Source organism: Arachis stenosperma, chromosome 5, assembly GCF_014773155.1.
Source record: "Arachis stenosperma cultivar V10309 chromosome 5, arast.V10309.gnm1.PFL2, whole genome shotgun sequence".
Lineage (NCBI taxonomy): Eukaryota > Viridiplantae > Streptophyta > Magnoliopsida > Fabales > Fabaceae > Arachis > Arachis stenosperma.
In genome coordinates this window covers 5,412,411-5,436,961 of record NC_080381.1, presented here as the reverse complement: position 1 = coordinate 5,436,961, position 24,551 = coordinate 5,412,411, and the positions used below count along the sequence as shown (strand labels likewise).

The following is a 24,551-nucleotide window of genomic DNA, read 5'->3' as shown; positions in this document are numbered from 1 at the left end:
TGAATATAAGAGAGAAAATTAAGGAGGATCGGCTAGACCTATAGACTATAGAAGGGATTATGTTCATAAATTTTGATTCATTTATAACATCTTTTGCACTTCTATCATTCCTTATTACATTTACTCTTGACATAGCTGCAAGTTCATGAATCTTTGTAACATCTTTACTATTAAAATGTCACGTCTTTGTTTTATAATAATTTATTAGTGTTCTCATATACATAAATTATTAGTGTTAAATTAGTCAAATTTAATATAATGGAATATATAATAATAGACTAATATCATTAATCAATAAACAGTCATATATATAAAGTTATAACTCTCGTCATCTGAACAAGACCAACAATATAACAGACATTCAGAGTATACAATTAAAGCATAATAAATTTATTTCTTAGATTCTACATAAAAAACTAGTCTAATACCATAATTAACTTTTTCGGTGTTACAATCTTCCTTGAAATTTGTTATAATAGAACAAAGTTGGGCATTATTCCATTCCGATAATAAATTGGTTCCAATATGTTATGATGATGACCCTGGCCCTTGAGGTGTCAATCATAGGGTCTATATTGTTTACACATCATTCTTCCAATCCTCTTGCATATTATTACTAGTCTAAGTGGAAGAAAATATAACTAAATAATAAATAAAGAAAACAAATTTTGCTACCAACTCAGAATGTAAACCTAATGCCTTGTACTATAAATATCACTTCTTTACATTGCATTTTATCTCATAAAGCATAAAGCTTTCTCTTGTTCATAAACTTACATATGCTTTAGTTTCTTGAATTGATCTCTCAAATTAAACACTAGATATATATTAGTGCTTCATCTCATAATGGAACTTAAGTACCACCAATTTGGCCTTGTTTGTGTCATAATGCTCTTACCTTTAATGTGTACCTCTCAAGACTCATTTACGTGCTCCAGAGCAACCTATTATGGCAGCCCTGAATGCACTGCCAACCCAAGTACGTGAAACTCTTCTGTCCCTTAATGCATTTCAGTCATGGATACACTCTACATTTTGAGAAATTTCATTTTCTTCTTGTACTCTCTTTTGTAATATATAAAAGTACCTTATCTTTGATAAAAAAAAGACAAACAATTCACCGTATCTTGTTTATATCTATACTTATTTTATCACTCTTAAATTCTGCTGTGGTCCCATTTTAACATTAGATTATGTTTAATATCCAATTTTCACTACTTTTAAATGTTAACATCACTCACTCAATATATCTATTAATATACACACAGATGTCTTTTCCCATGTGCAATGAAACTATCATTTTCTGACTAGGAATTAGGATATTTCATATTTGACACAACATAATGCATGATCTTGATGTTATGAAACAACAAATTGTCTTCTAAGCAAAGAATATTAGCTTGAGAACTTTACTTTTGGTGATGCATGCTCCTCCCTTAAGATGCAACCAAAGACAAAAAAGGTGCAACATGAAGGTGTTAATATTATTGCATAAGCAATGTTATGTGAATTAATTTTTTTCCCCTCTAAACCCAAACAGCGGGAGCTTGTGGCTTTGGCGAATATGGAACGGCGATCAACGATGGCAGCGTGGCAGGCGTGTCTTGGCTATGGCGGAATGGATCTGGCTGTGGTGCATGCTATCAAGTAACACTTGCATTTGTTTAATGATGTTGTGTTTGCCATTCCATTCCATCATTGATTTATCAAATATAAATGATGGTGAATCAGGTTAGGTGCAAAATAGCAGAATACTGCGATGACTATGGAGCATATTTAGTGGTAACAGACTTCGGCGTGGGAGACAGAACCGACTTCATTATGAGTCCACGTGCTTATTCAAGATTGGCGAAGAACGAAGATGCATCTGCAGTGCTTTTCAAATACGGTGTGGTGGACGTAGAATACAAGAGGGTACCATGCAGATACGGTGGCTATAACATCATAGTCAAGGTGAATGAGCGCAGCTATAACCCACACTACTTAGCCATTGTAACTCTCTATGTTGGTGGAACACAAGACATAACTGCCGTTCAGTTCTGGCAGGTACTAATATGCACATGTATTCATTTATTGATCAATAATTAGTTGCATATATTGGAGATTTAACTTGATTGATGGAGCAGGAAGATTGCAAAGAATGGAGGCCAATGCGAAGGGCGTTTGGGACAGTGTTTGATGTTGAGAACCCACCAAGGGGTGACATAAAGTTAAGGTTCCAAGTGAGTGGCAGTGCAGGGGTTTATTGGGTAGAGTCCAAGACTTTTATCACCAGTGATTGGAAGGCTGGAGCATCTTATGATACTCAAATCCAGCTTGAATAGAAAAAATAAACAGATAAATAAATGTACTTGCTCACTAGTTTTTTATTGCCACTCTATGAATGTTCCTGTGAGCTCTCTCTATGTTTTAGTGCTCTTTGTATTTGTGACTAGACTAAGATTATGGGCATTCATCTACTTGTCGTGGAATTTGGATGAATAACACTATAAAAAGCACCTAGCTGTTCTTCCTTGATTGTATTTTGCAGCCAGTGGCATTAGAAATTCCCTGATACTCCATATACTTAATATATCACGCTTATCTCATATATTTATATCTATGGGATTGAAAAAGTACACAACACAGTTTCATTACTTTGGTGGTCTGATGTAAAATTAATGTACTTAAAAAGGTCGCTTATATTGTTCATAATCATACCTAACAACTTTGATATTGACAACAAGGCTCAGTACATCCTACCTGTACATTGCACAGAACCGCAGTAGCAAGCTTTCCGTTTTATATTGCCATCGGAGTCGTGGACCTGGTCGATCATGTAATTGTAGTCATACGCCAGCTCTTGCAGAGGAGGAATGTTCTCAGCAGCGAAGAACATTATGTGAGGCATCCTTTTGTCATGATGGTCATACAGCACATTTTGAGCATACAGATTTGGAGAACAACTGTGGTTGATGAATCTCCCCACATTACCATACTGTGCAGCATCAATGGTGAAGCCACAACCATCCATCATAATTCCACCAGAACTTGACTGTGCATCAGGCATAAGGTTCGAAAGTCCGTCCCAAAGAGTATTGTTTGTATAGTTATTTCCAATATCGAAAAGATACTCATCATTACCAGTTCTTTGTTCTGCTTCCTTATCTTCGAGAAGCTCTCCTATATATTCACATATAAAACTACCTGAAGGGATGGAATTCAGGGATCTCACTCCCCATCCCCTTGTACTGGTTTTAAAAATTTCAAGTTGAAATTTTATGCCATGTTGACTGACTCTGTTATAGCAAGTTGGAGGGCACTTGCAAGAAGGTCCACACTCAAAAACTAGAGGCTTTGCTTCTACAATAGCCCCATTGTGATTGTATGGGATTTCACCCCCATTCTTGGCTACACAAGAACATCTCAACTCAGAACAACCATTAATGCAACCACATCCTTCTGCAGGAATGAGATCACAATCAGGATAAATCATGCTGGTTATGTATTTAAAAGGTGGGGGTTTTTCATCATCTCTGACATTCACAGCACATACTGGAATTCGCTCTTTCCCATAAGAAATATCATTAACACATAGACCTTCTCTCATTTTGAACTTCTTAGATTTCTTCAATTCCTTCAAAGGCAGCTCTGGTTGACCAGAGATTCTTCGCAACCGAAACTTATATACCAGCTTCCCATGTGGCCCCATATCCTGCCAACACGACTCAACCAGATAGAGTCCATCATAAACGTACGTCTTGGACTTCCCATCTGCTGAATCAGCACCACGTATCACTCTAACAGGGTTCTGTTCGTCATTACTATTCTTCAAAGCAAGATTTCCCCGTTCAAGCTTCTGATCTTCAGGTTGTTTGTCAGAGTTCATCACATTACCACCTTGTCCTGTATATATCAATACATCTGAATTATCCAAATCATCAGCATAGCCTCCCGATGCAACAATACTTGTTGCAAGAATCTTACCACTGTGCTTCACATAATCTATACCGCCCTGAATTTGGCGATGAAGGCCAACTATATTAAGCTCAATTCTATACTGAAATTCATCACCAACTTCAATCCCAGGTACAGATCCCAATATCTGCTTACCTTCATTAACATATTTCCCCTTCTCCTTAAGGACCTTCGCTGCTAGTAAGTCAACCCTTCCCCTCTCATTCTTTGCTTCTAGTTCCTGCAAAAGCTTTCTAGAAACAGCTTGAAAAAGTCGTAGTGTTTCCCGCACTTTATGTCGAGTAACATTTGAGTCATTCTCATTATCACTCAACTTACTATGACCAAAAGGAGGAACATTGACATTGAAACTACATGGTTTTGTGACAGTTTGAAAGTCCGCACCATTTTGATTAGGATCAACACAATCCTTGTCCAAAATTTCTGACTGACCTCTGTCATGGGAAGCAGCATTTTCCTTTTTCTTCTTCAGAGGCTTCAACCTAGAATTATGTATGCCATCTTTAGTCCTGGTAGCAGTCTTAGTCCTGCCAAGCCGTACCAAGACATCATCTTTCTTTCCTTTGCTTTCCTTTGCACCATCAATGCTTTTAAATTTGGAGGGACCATTATTAGACCTCAGAAAACATTCTGACCCAGACTTCAACCCTAGCACTACTTTCCTGTTTGATACAGCCCGCAAAGGCTTTGCCTCAAGAGCCTGGACTTCAGGGTACACTATAATTTCCATTCCTAATGTCTTCTCAACTGGTATAGCATCCTCATTTTCTGCTTCACTAGAATTTATTTCAGCCTGATGATGATCAATCTCTGTAGGAAGTTCAATTTTCTTTTCTCTGGGGTTTTTGTGTTGCTTATTTATCCCAATGGGTGGTTCACATACATCCTGCTTATTCACATTCTCTGTAGCATTCCCTTCAGAATCAGCTAAAACTATGTCCACAAGCTTTCTCTTGCAAGAATCATCTTGAGCATTATTTTCAGCTTCCTTCATTTCAGTGGCAGCTACTTTTTTCAAGAGGTCATCATTTACAGTCGTGTTCTGTTCAACCCCTCTATTTTCATTCAGCAAAGATGGAGCATTGCGTCCACATAAAGCAGGAAAGTCTCTAATAGCTGAAACTTTCCTTCGAGGAAAATAGCTTCTAGTGAGCATGTTCTCCGTCCAAGCACTGGAACCAGCCACCTCACCAACTGGAGAAGACAACTTCACAGCTCTTCCAGACTCTGTATCTGCCAAAACTTCCATGTCTGCCAGCAACATTTTTGCAGGTTCGTCATTTACCAGAGGAGGCCTATCCACTTGATCAGATGAGACGACTGGATTTTGCTTATTCAAATTGCAATCAGTAGTTTGGACAAGAGTTTTGGCATGTAACTCAGGATGCTGGCTACTGTCCTCACACTGGGAAATTAAAACAGTATCAGCCCTAGAAATGTTCACCATTCTTATTCTAGTTGCAAATTTAGCAGAACCAAAACCAGCAAATATATACCTTTAAAACTGCTTCAATCCTTGGAGCAAACGGTCCACATCCTTCAGGGAAATCACGAACGGCAGAAACTTTACGTCGCTTATACTCAGATGGGGCATGAAATTTGCAATCCCCATTTTCCCTCAAGGACTTCTCAAAACCATTGCTTACAGATGCAGCCATCCTGCTGATAACTCAAAATTCAGCACAGTCTTTTCTTCTTTAAACAAAAAGCACATGATTTGTGGCATTGACATCAGGAAAACGAAAATAGCAAACCATCTCACCATTTTGTACTGGTTTTTATTATAATTTAATTACAGCATAACTTTCATGGAAAAATACAGGTTAGATGTCTGCGATTTCAGAAATTTTGTTTAAATATATTTTGTTTAATTTGGTGCTTCTTCAAATTCCATGCGTTGGTTAAGACAAAGAAGAGTAGCCCCAATGGGCCAAGAGCACCACACACCGCTTCACAGCATCTTTCTCGTCATTGATTACACATTAAAAATCATGAATAACCTGATGCCTTTCACACAAACTAGGTCACCTCCCGTAAGGCCATGAACAACCCAAATACCAAAACCTAATATTGCATTTGAGCGTTAAATATTAATCGATACTATCCACTCCTTCAAACATGTTGAAACAATCATTTGTCATTTCTCAACCAAATTACTACTCATGACAAAGATAATCAAAGAACATCACCACGAAACAGGGAATGCACGCAGCTGGTTACGAATCCCATCGGAAACATAACCAAACGCAGTGTCTAGCAATTTCATTGTATTAATAGATTCTAATAGAAAACTTTTGTATCGCAATTCGCAATAGCTCAGAATGATGAAGAATAAGAAGAAGAAGTAACTAACATGCAGATTAAAGAACAAATGGGAATAAGGTACCTTAGGAAATGCAAGAAGCAGAGCAAAAATCAGATCCTGAAGCTTCGATTGTCAACTCTCTCACAGCATATCTTCAGATCAGTAAACCAAAAATGTTTAATGTAACACAGCCTTTGGTCGAGAGAAGCTTGTGCTCTCTAAAACGAAAACTAAGGCGAAACAGTCACTACACACCACAAAGAAGGAAGAAGATGGTACGTCATGACGACATGACGTCATCATACACAGGGAAGAGCACTTTTTTTTTTGGTAAAAGAGCACAGTTTTTTTATTTGGAGTTTTGTCTGACAACAAAGCCCATTAACATTGAGCCTCGATATTGTGAAAAAATTGTTCAGGCCCAAAAAATGAAAGGATCAGTGGATCACAATTCAACACTTGTGGAAGTTTTGGCGGGAAAATGTGAATGACGATTACGAAGAACGAACAAGCAAACGAGCTTTGAATCTTTGATGTTTGTGATTACTGGTTAGAGAGTTTGAACCTTGAAGCTTATGGCTTCGCAAATTTTGAGAGGGATTCTGATTTAGGGTTTTCGGAGGTGCAGCTGACGGAAAGGGATGAAAGGGAATTGGTCTCTTGGAGCCCACTGGGAATTAAACGAGATGGTGTTGATGAAGATACTGATGAGTTGCAGGTTAAAAAATCGAAAATTTCAGAGCCACAATCAGGTAGTGATTTTTCTAGGGCTTATTTGGGGATTGAATCTCTTGAAACCCAAGAGAGTAATGAGAATTGCATGGTTGATGTTGAACTTCTGCAAGTTGTTCCTGCTGAGGAACAAGTGTGTGGGGCAATGAAATCTCAATACAGGAGAATGAAGGAAATGAAGTGATGTGTGGAGAAGAAGATCAAAACATGGAGAATTCAGCTTGTGCACTCGAGATTCCTAGAGAAGATGTTCAGAAGAAAAATAAGAGCTCTATTGTTTTTTATGTTTTGAGGTTTCCAGCAGAGAAAGAAGTTGAGGAATTGAGCTCTGATGATGATGATATTGGAAATGCTGATTTGATGGATGTTGTGGAGATTAGTAGCATTGATTTCCCTCGTCTAAGGTGGTGGCCGGACGATGATAACAACAAAGTCTTATCCCAGTAGGTGAGATCAACTATATGATCAAATGCCATACCTTGTCATGAATCTTGTAAGAAGACTATAACTATTAGTACATGCAGATTATTTTCTATCAAGGTTTGGACTAGAACTGTGATAGAGAAACTTTGTTCAAACTATATGATTTGTAGATTTCTAAATGAAAACCAAACCTGCTGTGAATGATATTATATATTCTGTCATGGATTTCAATGCCGGGAAGACATGTAAGGACCCTGACTGGGTTTGTGTTCTGGATGTTTTATCTGTGGCAACGAAGCTTCAACTCTAATCAAGTAGTTTATTGTTATTTTTATTAGTTTTTTTTGTGTATTTCAACTCTAAACAATTTTTTTTTCTTGATCTCTATTATATATACACCACTATAGCTTGTTCAAAATTTCGAGCTACCTCACAGTTTGTTGCATATCCTTTAAAAAAGCTTTCTTGGTTAAATGAAATAGGTTATCGGCTATTAAAAAAATGTTGGAGGTTAAAAGATTGACTTATTTATTATATTATTGAAATAGTAATGACAATGATAATGGAAGTATTTAATAATAGCCAACGTATGAGTTAGCAAAATGGCCAACTGTTGCTACATTACCAGCTGAATTCCTGAATTGAATCGGAAAAATAAAGTGAACATTCTAACAGGTCAACACTCAACAACACAAACTTCCCAATATAGAATAGTAATAATTAATTGGCCCAAGCGAGAAATATTGTAATTTGATTTTGGCATAGTTCCCATTTACATTCATAATTGTTCATGTTGAGAGTAAGCGGCACTATTAAAATTATCAAACATTTAATACCATAAGCATCTTAGTATTGACACAAAATGATTGCAGTCAGCACATTGAAATTTTGCTTATAAAACAACCACCATAAGTTATCAAGTATGCTCAACACTGTCTCTCATACCTTCCTCCTAATAACTGTTGAGCAGTGCTGTGAGCAGATGCGTCTAAAGATTGATCGGGGCTGCTATTATCCAAGAGTCTAGCTTGAAGACTTGAATCTGAATTTAGAGCAGAAGCTGCTTGACCTTGACCAGAATCAAGTGGTCAGGTATACTACAGTTTAAGCTTTCAACATTACAATCCAATTTGACATAGCCCCAACAAAATAACTTCTTTCTTATGAGAGAAGAAACCCAATTTAGTTATTGCTAATTAGAATTGTTCATTGAAGCAAGTATGTAACATTTCACACATTCCCAATAATGAAGTAAACTTCTGAAGATAAGAAAAGTACACAATCGTCTTATATATATATAATCAGAAGTCAACAATAAGATAAAAGTAGTATTTGAAAACAAAAGAATCCATCTGAGTGTTGCCAAATGCTTTAAATCTTGGGAAAATTCTCTTCTCAAGAACTAGTTACACAACTTCATACTTATATTCAGATAGCAACCAAGCTCATGCCAACAAGCAAGTAGTCCACTGGTAAAACACTCTCAGCAACTAGTAAAACACTATCAGCAACTGGTAAAACAAATTTTAATACATACAGATTTCCACCATACAATCAGAACCATACATACAAATTTGCAAATTTGTAAAATTTCCACCATTAGCAACCAGCAAATACAAGACAGAACCAAAAGAAGAATGGAAGAACCAACCTTCAGAACCAAACTTAAAACAGTTGAAACCCTCAGTGAAGATGAAGACGAGAAGCCACTAACCTGGGTCCGTGCCGAAAAGCCAGCGAAGATGAAGAGCCGAAAAGGACCTGCCGAGTTACTGGGTTAGGCAGTGACGATGGAGGACCTGGGTTAGAAGACGAAGATGGAGGAAGAAGCGGCAGTGCTGAGGACCTGGGACGGCGGCGGCGCTGAGGACCTGGGTTAGGCGGCGACGATGGAGGGCTAGGCGGCTACGGTTTCTTTGATTAAGAACATGAATGAATGAATTATTGGGGGAAGAGGGGAGGGGGTGTTTGGGAATGACCTGGAATCCTGGATCGGTTTTCTTTTTTTTTTTTTTTTCAAATTAAAAAATGGCGTCGTTTTATCCGAACCGGCCAATTTTTGGCCGGTTCGACGGTTTCTTACCGGTTTTTTGAGCAGTTATAGATAGAGAATCGGACCGCTTCGGTTTTTGATTGAACCGGTTCGACTAGACCGGTCCGATACAATTTTTAAAACCATGGGTAAAGTTTTTTTTGAAGAGGTGTATGTGCTTTTTAAAAATTCAAACTTCTTATTTTATATTTGGTAAATTAAAAAATACTATGTGCTTGTGCTTATAACTTTTAAAAGATCGGAATATTTTTTTGGCTTGTGTTTATCAAAATTTAAAAGTCTAATATAATCTCATATATTAACTAATTTTCAAATTTAATGCTTATATTTATATCTATTATAGTATTTTAAATTTTAAAAGTTATTTTACCAAACGTAATTGATGTTGCTTGTGTTTATTAAAAGTTATTTTTAATTTGGTTTATCAAACATAAATGCTACAATTTTTAAAAAGTCATCTTTTAAAAGTTAACTTTTATAAGCTACTTTTTAAAAATAAAACTTTTACCAAACTAAGCCTATACCATTATACATAGGGAAGAGCACAGTTTTTTTTTTTGGTAAAAGAGCACAGTTTTTTATTTGGATTTTTTATCTGACGACAAAGCCCATTAATATTGAGCTGGAATATTGTGAAAAAATGTTGCAGGCCCAAAAAATGAAAGGATCAGTGGATCACAATACAACACGTGTGGCAAGAATAATAGAAGAGGAAAGCAATTAGGCCTCCACTGAAAGATTGGGTAAAAATAAATGTAGATATGTCCTTTTGTAGAGATACGGGGAATGCAGCTTCAGCTGCAATAATCGGAGATAACATGGGAAGCTGGATCAAGTTTCAAAGCCAAGTCAAACCTAATAGCAGAGGCAATTGCACTCAGGGAAGCTATCGTTATGGCCAAACACTTAATGCTTGGAAAAACTATTATAGAATCAGATAGCCTAATTCTTGTTCAAGCAGTAAAATCAAAAGGAAAAATTTGGGAAATTGATGTAATACTCAAAGATATTCTAATACTTTCGAATGATTTGCAGGATATAGGGTTTACCTGGATGCCGACAGAGGAAAACAAACTAGCTCATGAGATTGCAGCCAGGACATCGATGGGAAGCTTAGGTAACCAATGGAGATTTAACCCCCACCAAAAATTGCAAGCATTGTGAGAAGTGAAGTTAGAGTCAGAACGGGTTGAGCGAGCTATAAGCCTGCCATACCAAAATACATTTGGTGGTGCTGCTCCTTTACCAAATCAGAGGGGGTAGCCTGTGAAACCAAGGAGAGGATTTAATGTTAAAGAATAGTAAAGGCAAACTACAGAGAAGTTAAAGCCCATCATTTGGAACACCAACCTGAGAAGATCCAACAACCATTTCCAGAAATTCCTACTTCATCAACTAACTCACAAGCAGGTCGGTTGTACTGACGCAACAGAGGCTTGGCCACCAGTGTCATGGGAACAGAAGCTGTGTGAGGAGCAGCGATGGTGAAGCAGATTTGCGGCAAAATTTTCAGAGACAAACTTTTCTCCGGCAACTAATGTATCTTAATGAGCAAGTTCCACATCTAGGAGGCGGGCGGAGGCAGTGATGGAAGCGAAACCACAATTCCACTAAAGTCCAGAGCCGAAGACAACGATATTTGCTTTGCCGCATTGGAGGGAATGTATCTTCGACAGCCATGGGATAGATTGAGTTAGTTTCATCTCTATTAGGAACTTAGAATAGGAAACCGGGTTTTGGGTCTGGGTGGGTTGAGTGTTCGGGAAGGGAAGGGATCATGGGCTAGCCCAAGGTGTCAAGAACTCAAGATGCAAAAACAATCATAACAAAAAAAAAAAAAAACCACGTGTGGAAGTTTTGGCGGGAAAATGTGAATGACAATTACGAAGAACGAACACCAGCAAACGAGCTTTGAATCTTTGATGTTTGTGATTACTGGTTAGAGAGTTTGAACCTTTGAAGCTTTGGCTTCGCAAACTGGAAGAACAAGATCCCTTTCACTTCCTTTCCCAATTTCGTGAAACTCCGCCCTCACAGGAAGACTTATTGCGACTCTGTGCCTTTAAGGGGGAATCTGGTAACACCGGCAGACGAGGCTGCGCCACCGAGTTTCGCCATGTTCCAGACGGAATCTGCCGGCATCTTCATGTCCTCGAAGCCGGAGACTCAGAGCTCCGAAATCTTTGACGCCGGTGGAAGCACTCAGGAGCAAGACGACGTTTTTCACACGCCGCCTGAGAAGTCGTCATTTCCCACCTCCCGCGAGAAGCCGTTGGACCACTACATGGCTTTCAACGAGTCACTGGAGTTCGTCGATTTTGGTAATTCCCAAGGAGCGGGGAGCGTCAATTTGGAGAGGGATTCTGATTTAGGGTCTTCGGAGGTGCAGCTAACGGAAAGGGATGAAAGGGAATTGGACTAGAATTGTGATCCAATGCCACACCTTGTCATGAATATTGTAAGAAGACTATAACTATTAGTACATGCAGGTTATTTTCTTTGTTCAAACTATATGATTTGTAGATTTCTAAATGAAAACCAAACCTGCTGTGAATGATATTATATATTCTGTTATGGATTTCAATGCCGGGAAGACATGTAAGGACCCTGACTGGGTTTGTGTTCTGGATGTTTTATCTGTGGGAACGAAGCTTCAACTCTAATCAAGTAGTTTATTGTTATTTTTATTAGTTTTTTTTGTGTATTTCAACTCTAAACAAATTTTTTTCTTGATCTCTATTATATATACACCACTATAGCTTATTCAAAATTTCGAGTTAACTCATAGTTTGTTGCATATCCTTTAAAAAAGCTTTCTTGCTTAAATGAAATAGGTTATCGGCTATTAAAAAAATGTTGGAGGTTAAAAGATTGACTTATTTATTATATTATTGAAATAGTAATGACAATGATAATGGAAGTATTTAATAATAGCCAACGTATGAGTTAGCAAAATGGCCAACTGTTTTTTTTTTTTTTTTTTATCAATCCTAATAGAATGAATTTCTATTATCATATCCATTGGTCAAGGTAAGTATTGATGAATTCAGACTTTTAGAAAATTCAACTACAGCCCAAAAATATAAATATCAAATAAGAGAACTAGACTTCAGTCATATTAAGAATTCAGCTGGTACTCGTCTAAACCAAAGCCTAATTCAAACTTAAAGAATGCGTTGTTGCATTATGCTGACTTACCACAGATTAGTATTTGCACTGATGCTTATGCCATAAAGCTGTGTTCTCATTTTATTTGCCTATAAAAAAGTTGGGGTATCCAGGGCTTCTATGCGGGGAAAATTGGAGGTCAAAACTATTCACAAAACAAGCTACAATAGCTTACAAAACTCTGGAGATTGTGACTCCGAATTTCAAGCTATATGTTACAATCTGCCTATACCCAAAAGGAAAAATAAGACAAAAAGAAAAAGCCACCAACTTGCATAGTTGGCAATCCAAGCTCAAAGAGGATGCAAGGAAATTAAAAAACACAACCAACATGTGTTTTAAGATATTGCAAAATGTGCTGCAGACTCTCAGAACTGAAAGTAAACCAGTGAAGAGTACTTAATTATGGACAAAATGTGAGTACACTGAGCTACTACTTGTGCTTGCTTGAGCACCAAAGCTTGATGTTGGGTGCAGAAGTTCTGCCTGTGGGAATGAGCTAGACAATAGCCCCATTGTGATTGTATGAGATTTCACCCCCATTCTTGGCTACACAAGAACATCTCAACTCAGAACAACCATTAATGCAACCACATCCTTCTGCAGGAATGAGATCACAATCAGGATAAATCATGCTGGTTATGTATTTAAAAGGTGGGGTTTTTCATCATCTCTGACATTCACAGCACATACTGGAATTCGCTCTTTCCCATAAGAAATATCATTAACACATAGACCTTCTCCCATTTTGAACTACTTAGATTTCTTCAATTCCTTCAAAGGAAGCTCTGGTTGACCAGAGATTCTTCGCAACCGAAACTTATATACCAGCTTCCCATGTGGCCCCATATCCTGCCAACAAGACTCAACTAGATAGAGTCCATCATAAACATATTTCTTGGACCTTCCATCTGCTGAATCAGCACCACGGATCACCCTAACAGGGTTCTGTTCGTCATTACTATTCTTCAAAGCAAGATTTCCCCGTTCAAGCTTCTGATCTTCAGGTTGTTTGTCAGAGTTCATCACATTACCACCATGTCCTGTATATATCAATACATCTGAATTATCCAAATCATCAGCATAGCCTCCCGATGCAACAATACTTGTTGCAAGAATCTTACCACTGTGCTTCACATAATCTATACCGCCCTGAATTTGGCGATGAAGGCCAACTATATTAAGCTCAATTCTATACTGAAATTCATCACCAACTTCAATCCCAGGTACAGATCCCAAGATCTGCTTACCTTCATTAACATATTTCCCCTTCTCCTTAAGGACCTTCGCTGCTAGTAAGTCAACCCTTCCCCTCTCATTCTTTGCTTCTAGTTCCTGCAAAAGCTTTCTAGAAACAGCTTGAAAAAGTCGTAGTGTTTCCCGCACTTTATGTCGAGTATCATTTGAGTCATTCTCAACCCCTCTATTTTCATTCAGCAAAGATGGAGCATTGCGTCCACATAAAGCAGGAAAGTCTCTAATAGCTGAAACTTTCTTTCGAGGAAAATAGCTTCTAGTTAGCATGTTCTCCGTCCAAGCACTGGAACCAGCCACCTCACCAACTGGAGAAGACAACTTCACAGCTCTTCCAGACTCTGTATCTGCCAAAGCTTCCATGTCTGCCAGCAACATTTTTGCAGGTTCGTCATTTACCAGAGGAGGCCTATCCACTTGATCAGATGAGACGACTGGATTTTCCTTATTCAAACTGCAATCAGTAGTTTGGACAAGAGTTTTGGCATGTAACTCAGGATGCTGGCTATTGTCCTCACACTGGGAAATTAAAACAGTATCAGCCCCAGAAATGTTCACCATTCTTATCCTAGTTGCAAATTTAGCAGAACCAAAACCAGCAAATATATACCTTTAAAACTGCTTCAATCCTTGGAGCAAACGGTCCACATCCTTCAGGGAAATCACGAACGGTAGAAACTTTACATCGCTTATACTCAGACGGGGCATGAAATTTGCAATCCCTATTTTCCCTCAAGGACTTCTCAAAACCATCACTTACAGATGCAGCCATCCTGCTGATAACTCAAAATTCAGTACAGTCTTTTCTTCTTTAAACAAAAAGCACATGATTTGTGGCATTGACATCAGAAAAACGAAAATAGCAAACCATCTCACCATTTTGTACTGGTTTTTATTATAATTTAATTACAGCATAACTTTCATGGAAAAATACAGGTTAGATGCCTGCGATTTCAGAAATTTTGTTTAAATACATTTTGTTTAATTTGGTGCTTCTTCAAATTCCATGCGTTGGTTAAGACAAAGAAGAGTAGCCCTAATGGGCCAAGAGCACCACACACACCGCTTCACAGCATCTTTCTCGTCATTGATTACACACATTAAAAATCATGAATAACCAGATGCCTTTCACACAAACTAGGACACCTCCCGTAAGGCCATGAACAACCCAAATACCAAAAATGTTTAAAGTAACACAGCCTTTGGTCGAGAGGAGCTTGTGCTCTCTAAAACGAAACTAAGGCGAAACAGCCACTACACACCACAAAGAAGGAAGAAGATGGTAGTCATTACGTCATCATACACAGGGAAGAGCACAAGAACTCTAAAATTTGCTCATATTCACCAAAATTAACATCGAATCAGAGACTTAACAGCAACAACTCTAAAAAACCAACATTCAACAAGCAGAAAGAACAGCAACAACTCTAAAATTTGCTCAGGTTCACCAAAATTAGCATCAAACCAGTGAAATAACAGCAACAACTATATTCAACAACCACCAGATTCACCGAAATCAACATTGAACTAGAGAAAGAACAGGTTCGAAAACTGGAGCTCGCCTGGTAGAGAAGACGACGACCACCACCACCACCCGAGGGAGCAGATGTTGCTTCACTGGTTTCGACGAAGCGAACGCAGGGTCACGGACTCACGGTGAGAGACCGAGAGAGCGACGAGGTGAGAAACCCAGAGACTGAGAGTGACGAACTGACGACGCTGAGGGAGTGACGAAATGACGACGAGGGGAGAGACGAGGGGAGGGTGAGGGGATGCCGACGCCGAGCTCGAGAGAGTGACGAGCTGAAGGTGAGAGGCTGCCCGCTGCCGACGCCGAGCTCGAGAGAGCAGAGACAGAGAGACGAGGGCTTGGGAGGGGGTGGTTGGATTCCACTCTGCAACGCCAGGGAGTTATGGTTCATTCAAAGAAGGGGATGGGGTGAGTCTGAAACGATGCCGTTTCAGAGAAGAAAAAATAAAAAAAATTAATAAGCATGACCCGGACCGGGTTGAATTAACCGGTCGGGTCACCGAGTTTGCATAAAACCCGTCGGATTCGAACCGGGTTCGACCGGGTCTATCGCACAAAGCCAATTAATATTGAGGCTCAATATTGTGAAAAAAATGTTGCAGGCCCAAAAAATGAAAGGATCAGTGGATCACAATACAACACGTGTGGAAGTTTTGGCGGGAGAATGTGAATGACAATTACGAAGAACGAACACCAGCAAACGAGCTTTGAATCTTTGATGTTTGTGATTACTGGTTAGAGAGTTTGAACCTTTGAAGCTTTGGCTTCGCAAACTGGAAGAACAAGATCCCTTTCACTTCCTTTCCCAATTTCGTGAAACTCCGCCCTCACAGGAAGACTTATTGCGACTCTGTGCCTTTAAGGGGGAATCTGGTAACACCGGCAGACGAGGCTGCGCCACCGAGTTTCGCCATGTTCCAGACGGAATCTGCCGGCATCTTCATGTCTTCGCTGCCGGAGACTCAGAGCTCCGAAAGCTTTGACGCCGGTGGAAGCACTCAGGAGCAAGACGACGTTTTTCACACGCCGCCTGAGAAGTCGTCATTTCCGGCTTTCAACGAGTCGCTGGTGTTCGTCGATTTTGGTGATTCCCAAGGAGCGGGGAGCGTCAATTTGGAGAGGGATTCTGATTTAGGGTTCTGGGAGGTGCAACTGACGGAAAGGGATGAAAGGGAATTGGTCTCTTGGAGCCCACGGGGAATTAAACGAGATGGTGTTGATGAATATAATGATAAGTTGCAGGTTAAAAAATCGAAAATTTCAGAGCCACAATCAGGTAGTGATTTTTCTAGGGCTTATTTGGGGATTGAATCTTTGGAAACCCAAGAGAGTAATAAGAATTGCATGGTTGATGTTGAAACTTCTGCAAGTTGTTCCTGCTGAGGAACAAGTGTGTGGGGCCAATGAAATCTCAATACAGGAGAATGAAGGAAATGAAGTGATGTGTGGAGAAGAAGATCAAAACATGGAGAATTCGGCTTGTGCACTGGAGATTCCTAGAGAAGAAAATGTTCAGAAGAAAAATAAGAGCTCTATTGTTTTATGTTTTGAGGTTTCTAGCAGAGAAAGAAGTTGAGGACTTGAGCTCTGGTAACAAGGAAGCGGGTGGTGGTGGTGATGCTGCTGCTGATGATGATGATATTGGAAATGCTGATTTGTTGGATGTTATGGAGATTAGTGGCATTGATTTCCCTCGTCTAAGGTGGTGGCCGGACGATGATAACAACAAAGTCTTATCCGAGTAGGTGAGATCAACTATATGATAAAATGCCATACCTTGTCATGAATCTTGTAAGAAGACTACAACTATTAGTACATGCAGATTATTTTCTATCGAGGTTTGGACTAGAACTGTGATAGAGAAACTTTGTTCAAACTTTATGATTTGCAGATTTCTAAATGAAAACCAAACCTGCTGTGAATGCTGTGAATGATATTGTATATTCTGTTATGGATTTCAATGCCGGGAAGACATATAAGGACCCTGACGTTTTATCTGTGGCAAAAGCTTCAACTCTAATGAAGTAGTTTATTGTTTTTTTTATTAGTTTTTTTGTGTATTTCAACTCTAAACAAATTTTTTTCTTGATCTCTATTATATATACACCACTATAGCTTGTTCAAAATTTCGAGTTACCTCATAGTTTGTTGCATATCCTTTTTAAAAAAGCTTTCTTGCTTAAATGAAATAGGTTATCGGCTATTAAAAAAATGTTGGGGGTTAAAAGATTGACTTATTTATTATATTATTGAAATAGTAATGACAATGATAATGGAAGTATTTAATGCCAACGTATGAGTTAGCGAAATGGCCAACTTTTTTTTTTTTATATATATCAATCCTAATAGAATGAATTTCTATTATCATATCCATTGGTCCAGGTAAATATTGATGAATTCAGACTTTTAGAAAATTCAACTACAGCCCAAAAATGTGAATATCAAATAAGAGAACTAGACTTCAGTCATATTGAGAATTCAGCTGGTACTCGTCTAAACCAAAGCCTAATTCAAACTTAAAGAATGCGTTGTTGCATTATGCTGACTTACCAAAGATTAGTATTTGCACTGATGCTTATGCCATAAAGCTGTGTTCTCAATTTATTTGCCTATAAAAAAGTTGGGGGTATGCAGGGCTTCTATCAGGGGAAAATTGGAGGTCAAAACTATTCACAAAACAAGCTACAATAGCATACAAAACTCTGGAGATTGTGACTCCGAATTTCAAGCTATATGTTACAATCTGCCTATACCCAAAAGGAAAAATAAGACAAAAAGAAAAAGCCACCAACTTGCATAGTTGGCAATCCAAGCTCAAAGAGGATGCAAGGAAATTAAAAAACACAACCAACATGTGTTTTAAGATATTGCAAAATGTGCTGCAGACTCTCAGAACTGAAAGTAAACCAGTGAAGAGTACTTAATTATGGACAAAATGTGAGTACACTGAGCTACTACTTGTGCTTGCTTGAGCACCAAAGCTTGATGTTGGGTGCAGAAGTTCTGCCTGTGGGAATGAACTATTAGATGGGACCTCTACCAAAACATCATGATCAGAACTCTCCTCCACAAAGTTCGAAGAAACTTGCAAGAGCGAGGCAGCATCAGGAGGCAAAGCAAACAGGCTTTTTGGACTATAGCAAGAGCCATCTTCTACAACTTCATTTCCCTCACTGCCAATCTTTATGGTCATTCCTTTGGGGCTCCTCATCATGGTCTTCAGTTCTGAAATTTGCAGGGATGAGTGTTAACAATGGGAACCCTCTCCCCAGTTAACAATAAAATTATAATTAATAACTAAAATCAACATTATCAAACTCGAGAGTTTACCTAACTTTGGGGAGCTTATGTAAACTAAACCATAAAGCTGAAATTATAAAGTCAATTTGGGGACCTAAACTCGTAAACTCTCATGTTAACTTGTGATTTAGATAACCATGATCAAAATAGCATGCTGTATGTACATATTATTTTAAACTTAATATTCTATAATTTTGAATATAAACCAAATTATTTTACTGGTAATTTATGAAAAACTGAACTACTCTATGGAGAGGATCCAACTTTACCTATTCCATTACCCAACTATCACAACATTGTATTATTTCTTTAGGGGATGAATATTAGCAAAGTCGTGGCATCTGATGTGCTTTTATCTTAACTGAAGTCAATGGCTAACCTGGAGAGTTTTGATTTCGGCCATCACGCAATCTCTTCGCATTCGCAAAATTAGATGATGCTTTACCAGTTGATCCCTGACTAACAGATTTCGCAGCTGTGGTTTTACATCTCTGCATCCATAAGATACAAGGATGTGATTTCAGTTAAGCTTCTCTATACATAGTTTTATTTATAGCATTGAATTGAGATAATCAATTGGCACAAACCTTCAGGTAACTATAATGTTCTACCCATTTTGACTTTGACAGATTGGATAATGCAAGCCTTTTCAAAGTTTTGCAGTCTTCAGGTTTTGCCCCTAAGAAAGAGATATCGAAGACACCTTCCCCAAGAAGCTGCTGAAAATAAGTCAAGTTCTCCTTGAATTGAGAGCTATTGAACATGACTTTAAGGCTGCACATACATGACCAGCCGTGATAAGTCGATAATTGTATACTGTGTAAAGCATTTCGATCATTTTTTAAACATAAATATTGAAATATCTGTGTCAATTGCTATGATATGCTGAAATAAATGGCTTTGACTTTACTGGCATGCTCCAATTATGGCAATTTTGCATTAGATTTGCTATGTTATAACTTGCAACATTGAAGAAGCACTATTGACCACAAATAAAAGAAATTCTAACCTATCGGGAAGTTTAGCAGTATCAACCATAGGAAGAAACTTCAGCAATAGCTGTTGGTCTTCATTTGTCATGTTTCTCACAAACTCCTTGTAGTTTACTACATCCTATTGAAAAAGCAATTATGTAAAGCATTCAACAATTTCATGGATACAAGATGCTACCTACCAATGTATAGGAAACTGAGAAATACCAAAGGAGGATGACACTCACATTTAAATCTATTGAGCACAATGGGGAATTATGGTCTCCAAGTATTTGTACTCTCTCAAGCTCAGATTTGTCACTGAAATTTTGGAACAGAAATATCAATGAACACATGGTATGTTTGTCACTACTTTAAAACAAGTTCTGCACATTTGTCTCAAACTCTCAATTACATCTTCCCCAAGTCACAATCTCAAATAAAATCGATAATATACACACGTTAATGAAATTTTCTTTTATCATGTTAATTAACAAAAATAAAATATAACGGACTGGGAATTAAGAAAGAAAACTTGTGTAAGAACGCATGCCTTATAAGTTGCTCCTCCTGCATTTCTTGGTCAGCAGAATTCTCAACCTTGTCGACTCCATAGGATGAGAAGTTCATACCATTCAAATCATTATACACAAGAAAGGGACCAGAATCTGAATATGCTTCACTCACTAGGCATTGTTTGTTATCAACTGAAACAGCGCTAGCCTCAGACACCTCTTCGCGAGCTACATAACTAGGATGTTTTATAAGAACGCTTCCATGTCCTATCTCAACAGAGACCATAGGTGTTTCACTTTCAAACAGAAGTTCCTCTTCAGAAGATGTAGAAAAATAAGATTGCTGCTCATGAAGTATAGTGCATAAGTCTTTTGTTAGCTTCTCAACAGAAGAAGCCTTAGGACGACCCACACAAGTCCTCTTTTTGGAAGGCACCATGGCTTCCCAAACCACTGACTGAGCAGGACCTAAATAACCAAACCATTATATCAGAATGATGGTTTTTACAAAATACATATGCCAACCATCTTTGATATGCAGCACATTACATATTTTTTAAAATAACATCATATTACAAGTTCTTTAGCTATGTCAACCGATGGCAAACAAGACAGAAAAATCAGAGGTATCATGACATTCTACTATTATCCACTAAATAAAAGTATTACCTAAGAATGTTATACAATAGTTAAAAGATAGATGAACCTATCCATTGTTGGAACTTCCCATTATAATGTTGAAAGACATAATTAGAATTTCTTGGTGGATATATGTGTATGGGGAATGCTATAATGGTGAAGGTTAACAATATCACCTTTAATGTTTTCACTCTATAGGAGTGAAGGTTAGCAAACCCTCTAAGAGAATTCTAACCTTCACTGCTATAGGGTGAGTGTTAGCAATCTTCACCCTTCACTCATGTATATAAGTTATTTATTGGATTAACTTTTCTTGGTGAAAAACATGAGGCAAATTAGAGGGAAGATTCACTTTGGTTTATCCAAATTCATTATCCGTTAAGAGGCTATAAATTTAATATAACTCCAAAGAATTGGCCAATGCTTCCAAATTAGTTATGAAGACAGTGAAATCAGCACAGTATTTGTCCAACTCCAACCTGTCAAATCACTAGCATCTGTGCCACCAAATTGAGCACAACTCTCTGTGTTAGAGATAGCTGATCCTGAACTCGAACGATTGCTTGTATCTTCATCTACAGCCTTTCCAAATCCTTGGTTGTACTTGTAATCAGGGGTGAGGCCACCAGATACCACAACACTATCATGGTTCTGCTTTCGTTTTAAAGATTTCATTTCTTTGTTCTTATGTAATGATATAATCTTTACCCTGGAAACCCTTTGATCCTCACTATCATCAGCTTCTGCCCGAGCATGCAGAGGGGTATAATTTGCAAGTGTTCCCTTTGTTCTCCATCGAGATCCACACGCATTGCATAGCACTGGCTTCTCCGGTGGCCCATTGCGCCAAAGTGGTGTACCTGTTGCAATGCTCAATTGTAAGCTATCTACATCCATTAAGCACTCTCATTAACAATACAGATTTATCTCGGTTTCGATAGTCTATAAAGACGCATATTCATATATTCATATTTCCTGATAATCAAATTCATGATGCATAACAAACAACTTCAAGGCTGAGACAGCATCATCCATTAGTAACTCAAGTTTGAAGAGTTGACTGTTTTCCTTTTATCTGTCACTAGTTTCAAATGTTGTAGTAATGCATATCAATAATCTTTCACCAGGAAACAAATTTTGAATTGATCAGGCACATCAAGAAGGTAATCTTCAGACACAAATTGATAACATTCATTTACACTCAAACTGAACACAGTGATTGCATTTGAGCTGAAATGAGTAAATGTTGAAATGTTGAAAGCAAACTGGTATCAATGAGTTCCACACTAGAAAACCACATTGATATTTCAAGAAAAGCAACAGAAATTTTCAAGGATTAAGTTGCAAGATTCTATTGAAGTGAGACATGTCTGAGGGATGAATACAATAACAATGCTTAGACCAAGAACCTCTGATACAACAAGAAATCAATCTCATATGGAAAATGCACACAACATTGTGAAAACATTTAAGAAGACAGGAATGGATTAACAATGGGCAAGCTTCCCAAATGCATAATTCCCTTCTCTTCTGTCCTTTCATATATAAATTCACACAATGCAAATGTGAAGACCTGAACTGTGGGTTGACTCATTTTGATAAACACCTTAACAGCAATAGTGTTCAGTCATCCTATCATCAAGTCCCATCTAATTGGTTTTGATTGAATTCAGCTTAATTTAGCTCCAGTTACATTTCTTCATCCTTCAAACAGACTCAAATGGAAACAAAAACCAACAAGGAATGAGGAAACGCATGAAAGAGGAAAAATCAATGAATGTTTTCACAAACTTTCAATCCCAAATGTTCTTGGCAACAACACTAATTGAACTTTTCAATTAGGATAAATCCAGAATATTACTCAGACCACACATAAATATTTTTTATTAGTTTATATTGATTGGCTAGCACTCTCCCTTTGACACATCTCAAAATTATCAAGTAGTTGCAGAACACTCTCCATTAAATTGGTCAATAACTATTACAAAAAACCCCAAAAAAAAAAAAGAAAAAATATATATTGGAGAAACAAGAACTCACTTGTAACTCCACAGTGATAGCAAGGTCCTTGCTTGCCCATATCTCAATCTTTTTTCCAGAAATGAATAAAAAAGGAATATGAAGAAAAAGAGCAGAGAAAAAAAAGGGAAAAATAATTTATTTATTAAAAAATTAAAAAAATAGAAATTCTTTGAAAATTACAATAGTTCTATGAAAGTCTAGTGTTTTTATCTTGTTCTTCAAAAAACCCAGAATGGTATAAAAGCAGTAACCAATAAACCCAGAAAAAAGTTTGTCTTTACACAGTCTTAATGGAAAACAAATCAAATGAAGAACCAAAGAACAAGTAGAATTGAAGAGATTGATGTGTGTATTGTAACGGGGAATCTGTACAATCCAATGGAAGAGAAAAACAGAAATGGAGGAATCTCAGAAAATGGTTTGTGAAAAGAGGAAAGGAGGAAGGTAAGAAAAGAGAGAGAAGGAGGAACAGGTTTGTGTATATGTGACCTCTCTTTGTGTTGTGCATAGCAAGTAAATGTTTCAACTTTTTATTTTTTATTTTATTTTTATTTTGTGTGTGCCTTTTTCTGACTTTTTTTTTTTTTGCCCTTTCTATATTTCTTAACTTAATTACCCTGTTGTTGATGAATGTTATTTCAAAAGATTTCAATTTGCTTTTGTGTTAAATCAGAAAGAAATTTTAGACTTTGTTTAAGCTTAACTTATAAGGTAAACAGAAGGGTTAGGATGAGGAAAATTATTTCTCATATATATCCTTTTGACTATGGACTTTTCTCCTTTGCTTGTCATCAATTTTTCAAACAATTTATATTTTATGTTATTAATATTAAAATTTAATTTTGATGGATTATGAGTATAAAATAATTTTATATATGTATTTAATTATGTAATACCACATCAGTAAAAATAATTATTTTTTATATTATCGCATAAATAAAAAAATAAATATAATTGTATGATTGTATAAAACGTTTTAGTGTATCAAAATTAATTAATATAAAATTTTTTTATTTTAATTATATAATTTAATGAATTTTTTATACTATTAATACAATAAATTAAATTCTTTTCAAATCTTTATCAAATAAAATCTAGAAGTATCTCATGTTCACCATCCATTTTTGGCCTCAAGACGGTTTTCTATTATATACTAATAAGAACTCATATACACTGAATATTTTGAGGTTAAAGATAAAAAGGAATTGAAGCTCACACCCAAAAAAAAAATTGAGAAAGAAACAAGGTGTATTTGGCCTATTCCAATTTCTTCCTCTTATTTATATATTTTAAATTAATAATTTGATGAGGATACTAACTCTCACTATTAAATATTCTTCCGTGTGTGATGACATGATGTTGATAAATATTGGGTGAGTTTTTTTATTTTTTTGGGAGAAAATAATAAGGGAATAAACATTCATGTGTCTGTGACTTTGTGGTCACAAATCTAATTATCACCGTTGGATTAGGCTAATAAGATTGATCTAAGGTTCCTACGCGTCTTGATTTGAATATTACAAAATACTAAGTTTTAATTGTGATGTTAATCCTGCGGTGATTAAGGAGTATAGTGACATGGCCACAAAAATCTCCGGTTATCATTTTAAGCGACGCCCCGTAACATGATTTACCAACTAGAAATTATAAAGAGCCAATAAAATATGTATAGTGTACAATA

The 24,551-nt window shown here is 37.2% G+C and overlaps 4 protein-coding genes across 9 annotated transcripts; 1 reads left to right on the top strand and 3 right to left on the bottom strand.

Annotated features, from left to right (window-relative positions):
• The first annotated feature begins 747 nt into the window (after positions 1 to 747).
• Positions 748 to 2,549, top strand: LOC130982073 (expansin-like B1). Its single transcript, XM_057905931.1, has 4 exons — positions 748 to 979; positions 1,541 to 1,647; positions 1,732 to 2,046; positions 2,127 to 2,549. The coding sequence occupies exons 1-4, from the start codon at positions 847 to 849 to the stop codon at positions 2,322 to 2,324; spliced, it is 753 nt and encodes a 250-aa protein (XP_057761914.1). The 5' UTR covers positions 748 to 846; the 3' UTR covers positions 2,325 to 2,549.
• Positions 2,550 to 2,583: 34 nt separating this feature from the next.
• Positions 2,584 to 9,686, bottom strand: LOC130982071 (histone-lysine N-methyltransferase, H3 lysine-9 specific SUVH6-like). 6 transcript variants are annotated; one of them, XM_057905928.1, is made up of 4 exons: positions 9,132 to 9,686; positions 8,363 to 8,514; positions 5,454 to 5,619; positions 2,584 to 5,362 (listed from the first exon to the last, which is right to left on the bottom strand). In XM_057905928.1, exons 3-4 carry the CDS (start codon positions 5,613 to 5,615, stop codon positions 2,729 to 2,731), a joined length of 2,796 nt encoding a protein of 931 aa, XP_057761911.1. In that variant the 5' UTR covers positions 5,616 to 5,619; positions 8,363 to 8,514; positions 9,132 to 9,686; the 3' UTR covers positions 2,584 to 2,728. The 6 variants fall into 6 exon arrangements, with proteins under 6 accessions (XP_057761911.1, XP_057761910.1, XP_057761912.1 ...); XM_057905927.1 differs by having other exon boundaries at positions 8,363 to 8,486; XM_057905929.1 differs by having other exon boundaries at positions 8,363 to 8,477.
• Positions 9,687 to 12,705: 3,019 nt separating this feature from the next.
• Positions 12,706 to 15,758, bottom strand: LOC130982072 (histone-lysine N-methyltransferase, H3 lysine-9 specific SUVH5). Its single transcript, XM_057905930.1, has 3 exons — positions 15,455 to 15,758; positions 14,503 to 14,665; positions 12,706 to 14,411 (listed from the first exon to the last, which is right to left on the bottom strand). The coding sequence occupies exons 2-3, from the start codon at positions 14,662 to 14,664 to the stop codon at positions 13,392 to 13,394; spliced, it is 1,182 nt and encodes a 393-aa protein (XP_057761913.1). The 5' UTR covers position 14,665; positions 15,455 to 15,758; the 3' UTR covers positions 12,706 to 13,391.
• A 2,038-nt stretch (positions 15,759 to 17,796) lies between these two features.
• On the bottom strand, positions 17,797 to 23,367 carry LOC130981820 (GATA transcription factor 26). Its single transcript, XM_057905543.1, has 8 exons — positions 22,889 to 23,367; positions 21,328 to 21,708; positions 20,248 to 20,677; positions 19,943 to 20,015; positions 19,733 to 19,836; positions 19,311 to 19,497; positions 19,103 to 19,214; positions 17,797 to 18,648 (listed from the first exon to the last, which is right to left on the bottom strand). The coding sequence occupies exons 1-8, from the start codon at positions 22,926 to 22,928 to the stop codon at positions 18,344 to 18,346; spliced, it is 1,632 nt and encodes a 543-aa protein (XP_057761526.1). The 5' UTR covers positions 22,929 to 23,367; the 3' UTR covers positions 17,797 to 18,343.
• Between the last annotated feature and the right edge of the window lie 1,184 nt (positions 23,368 to 24,551).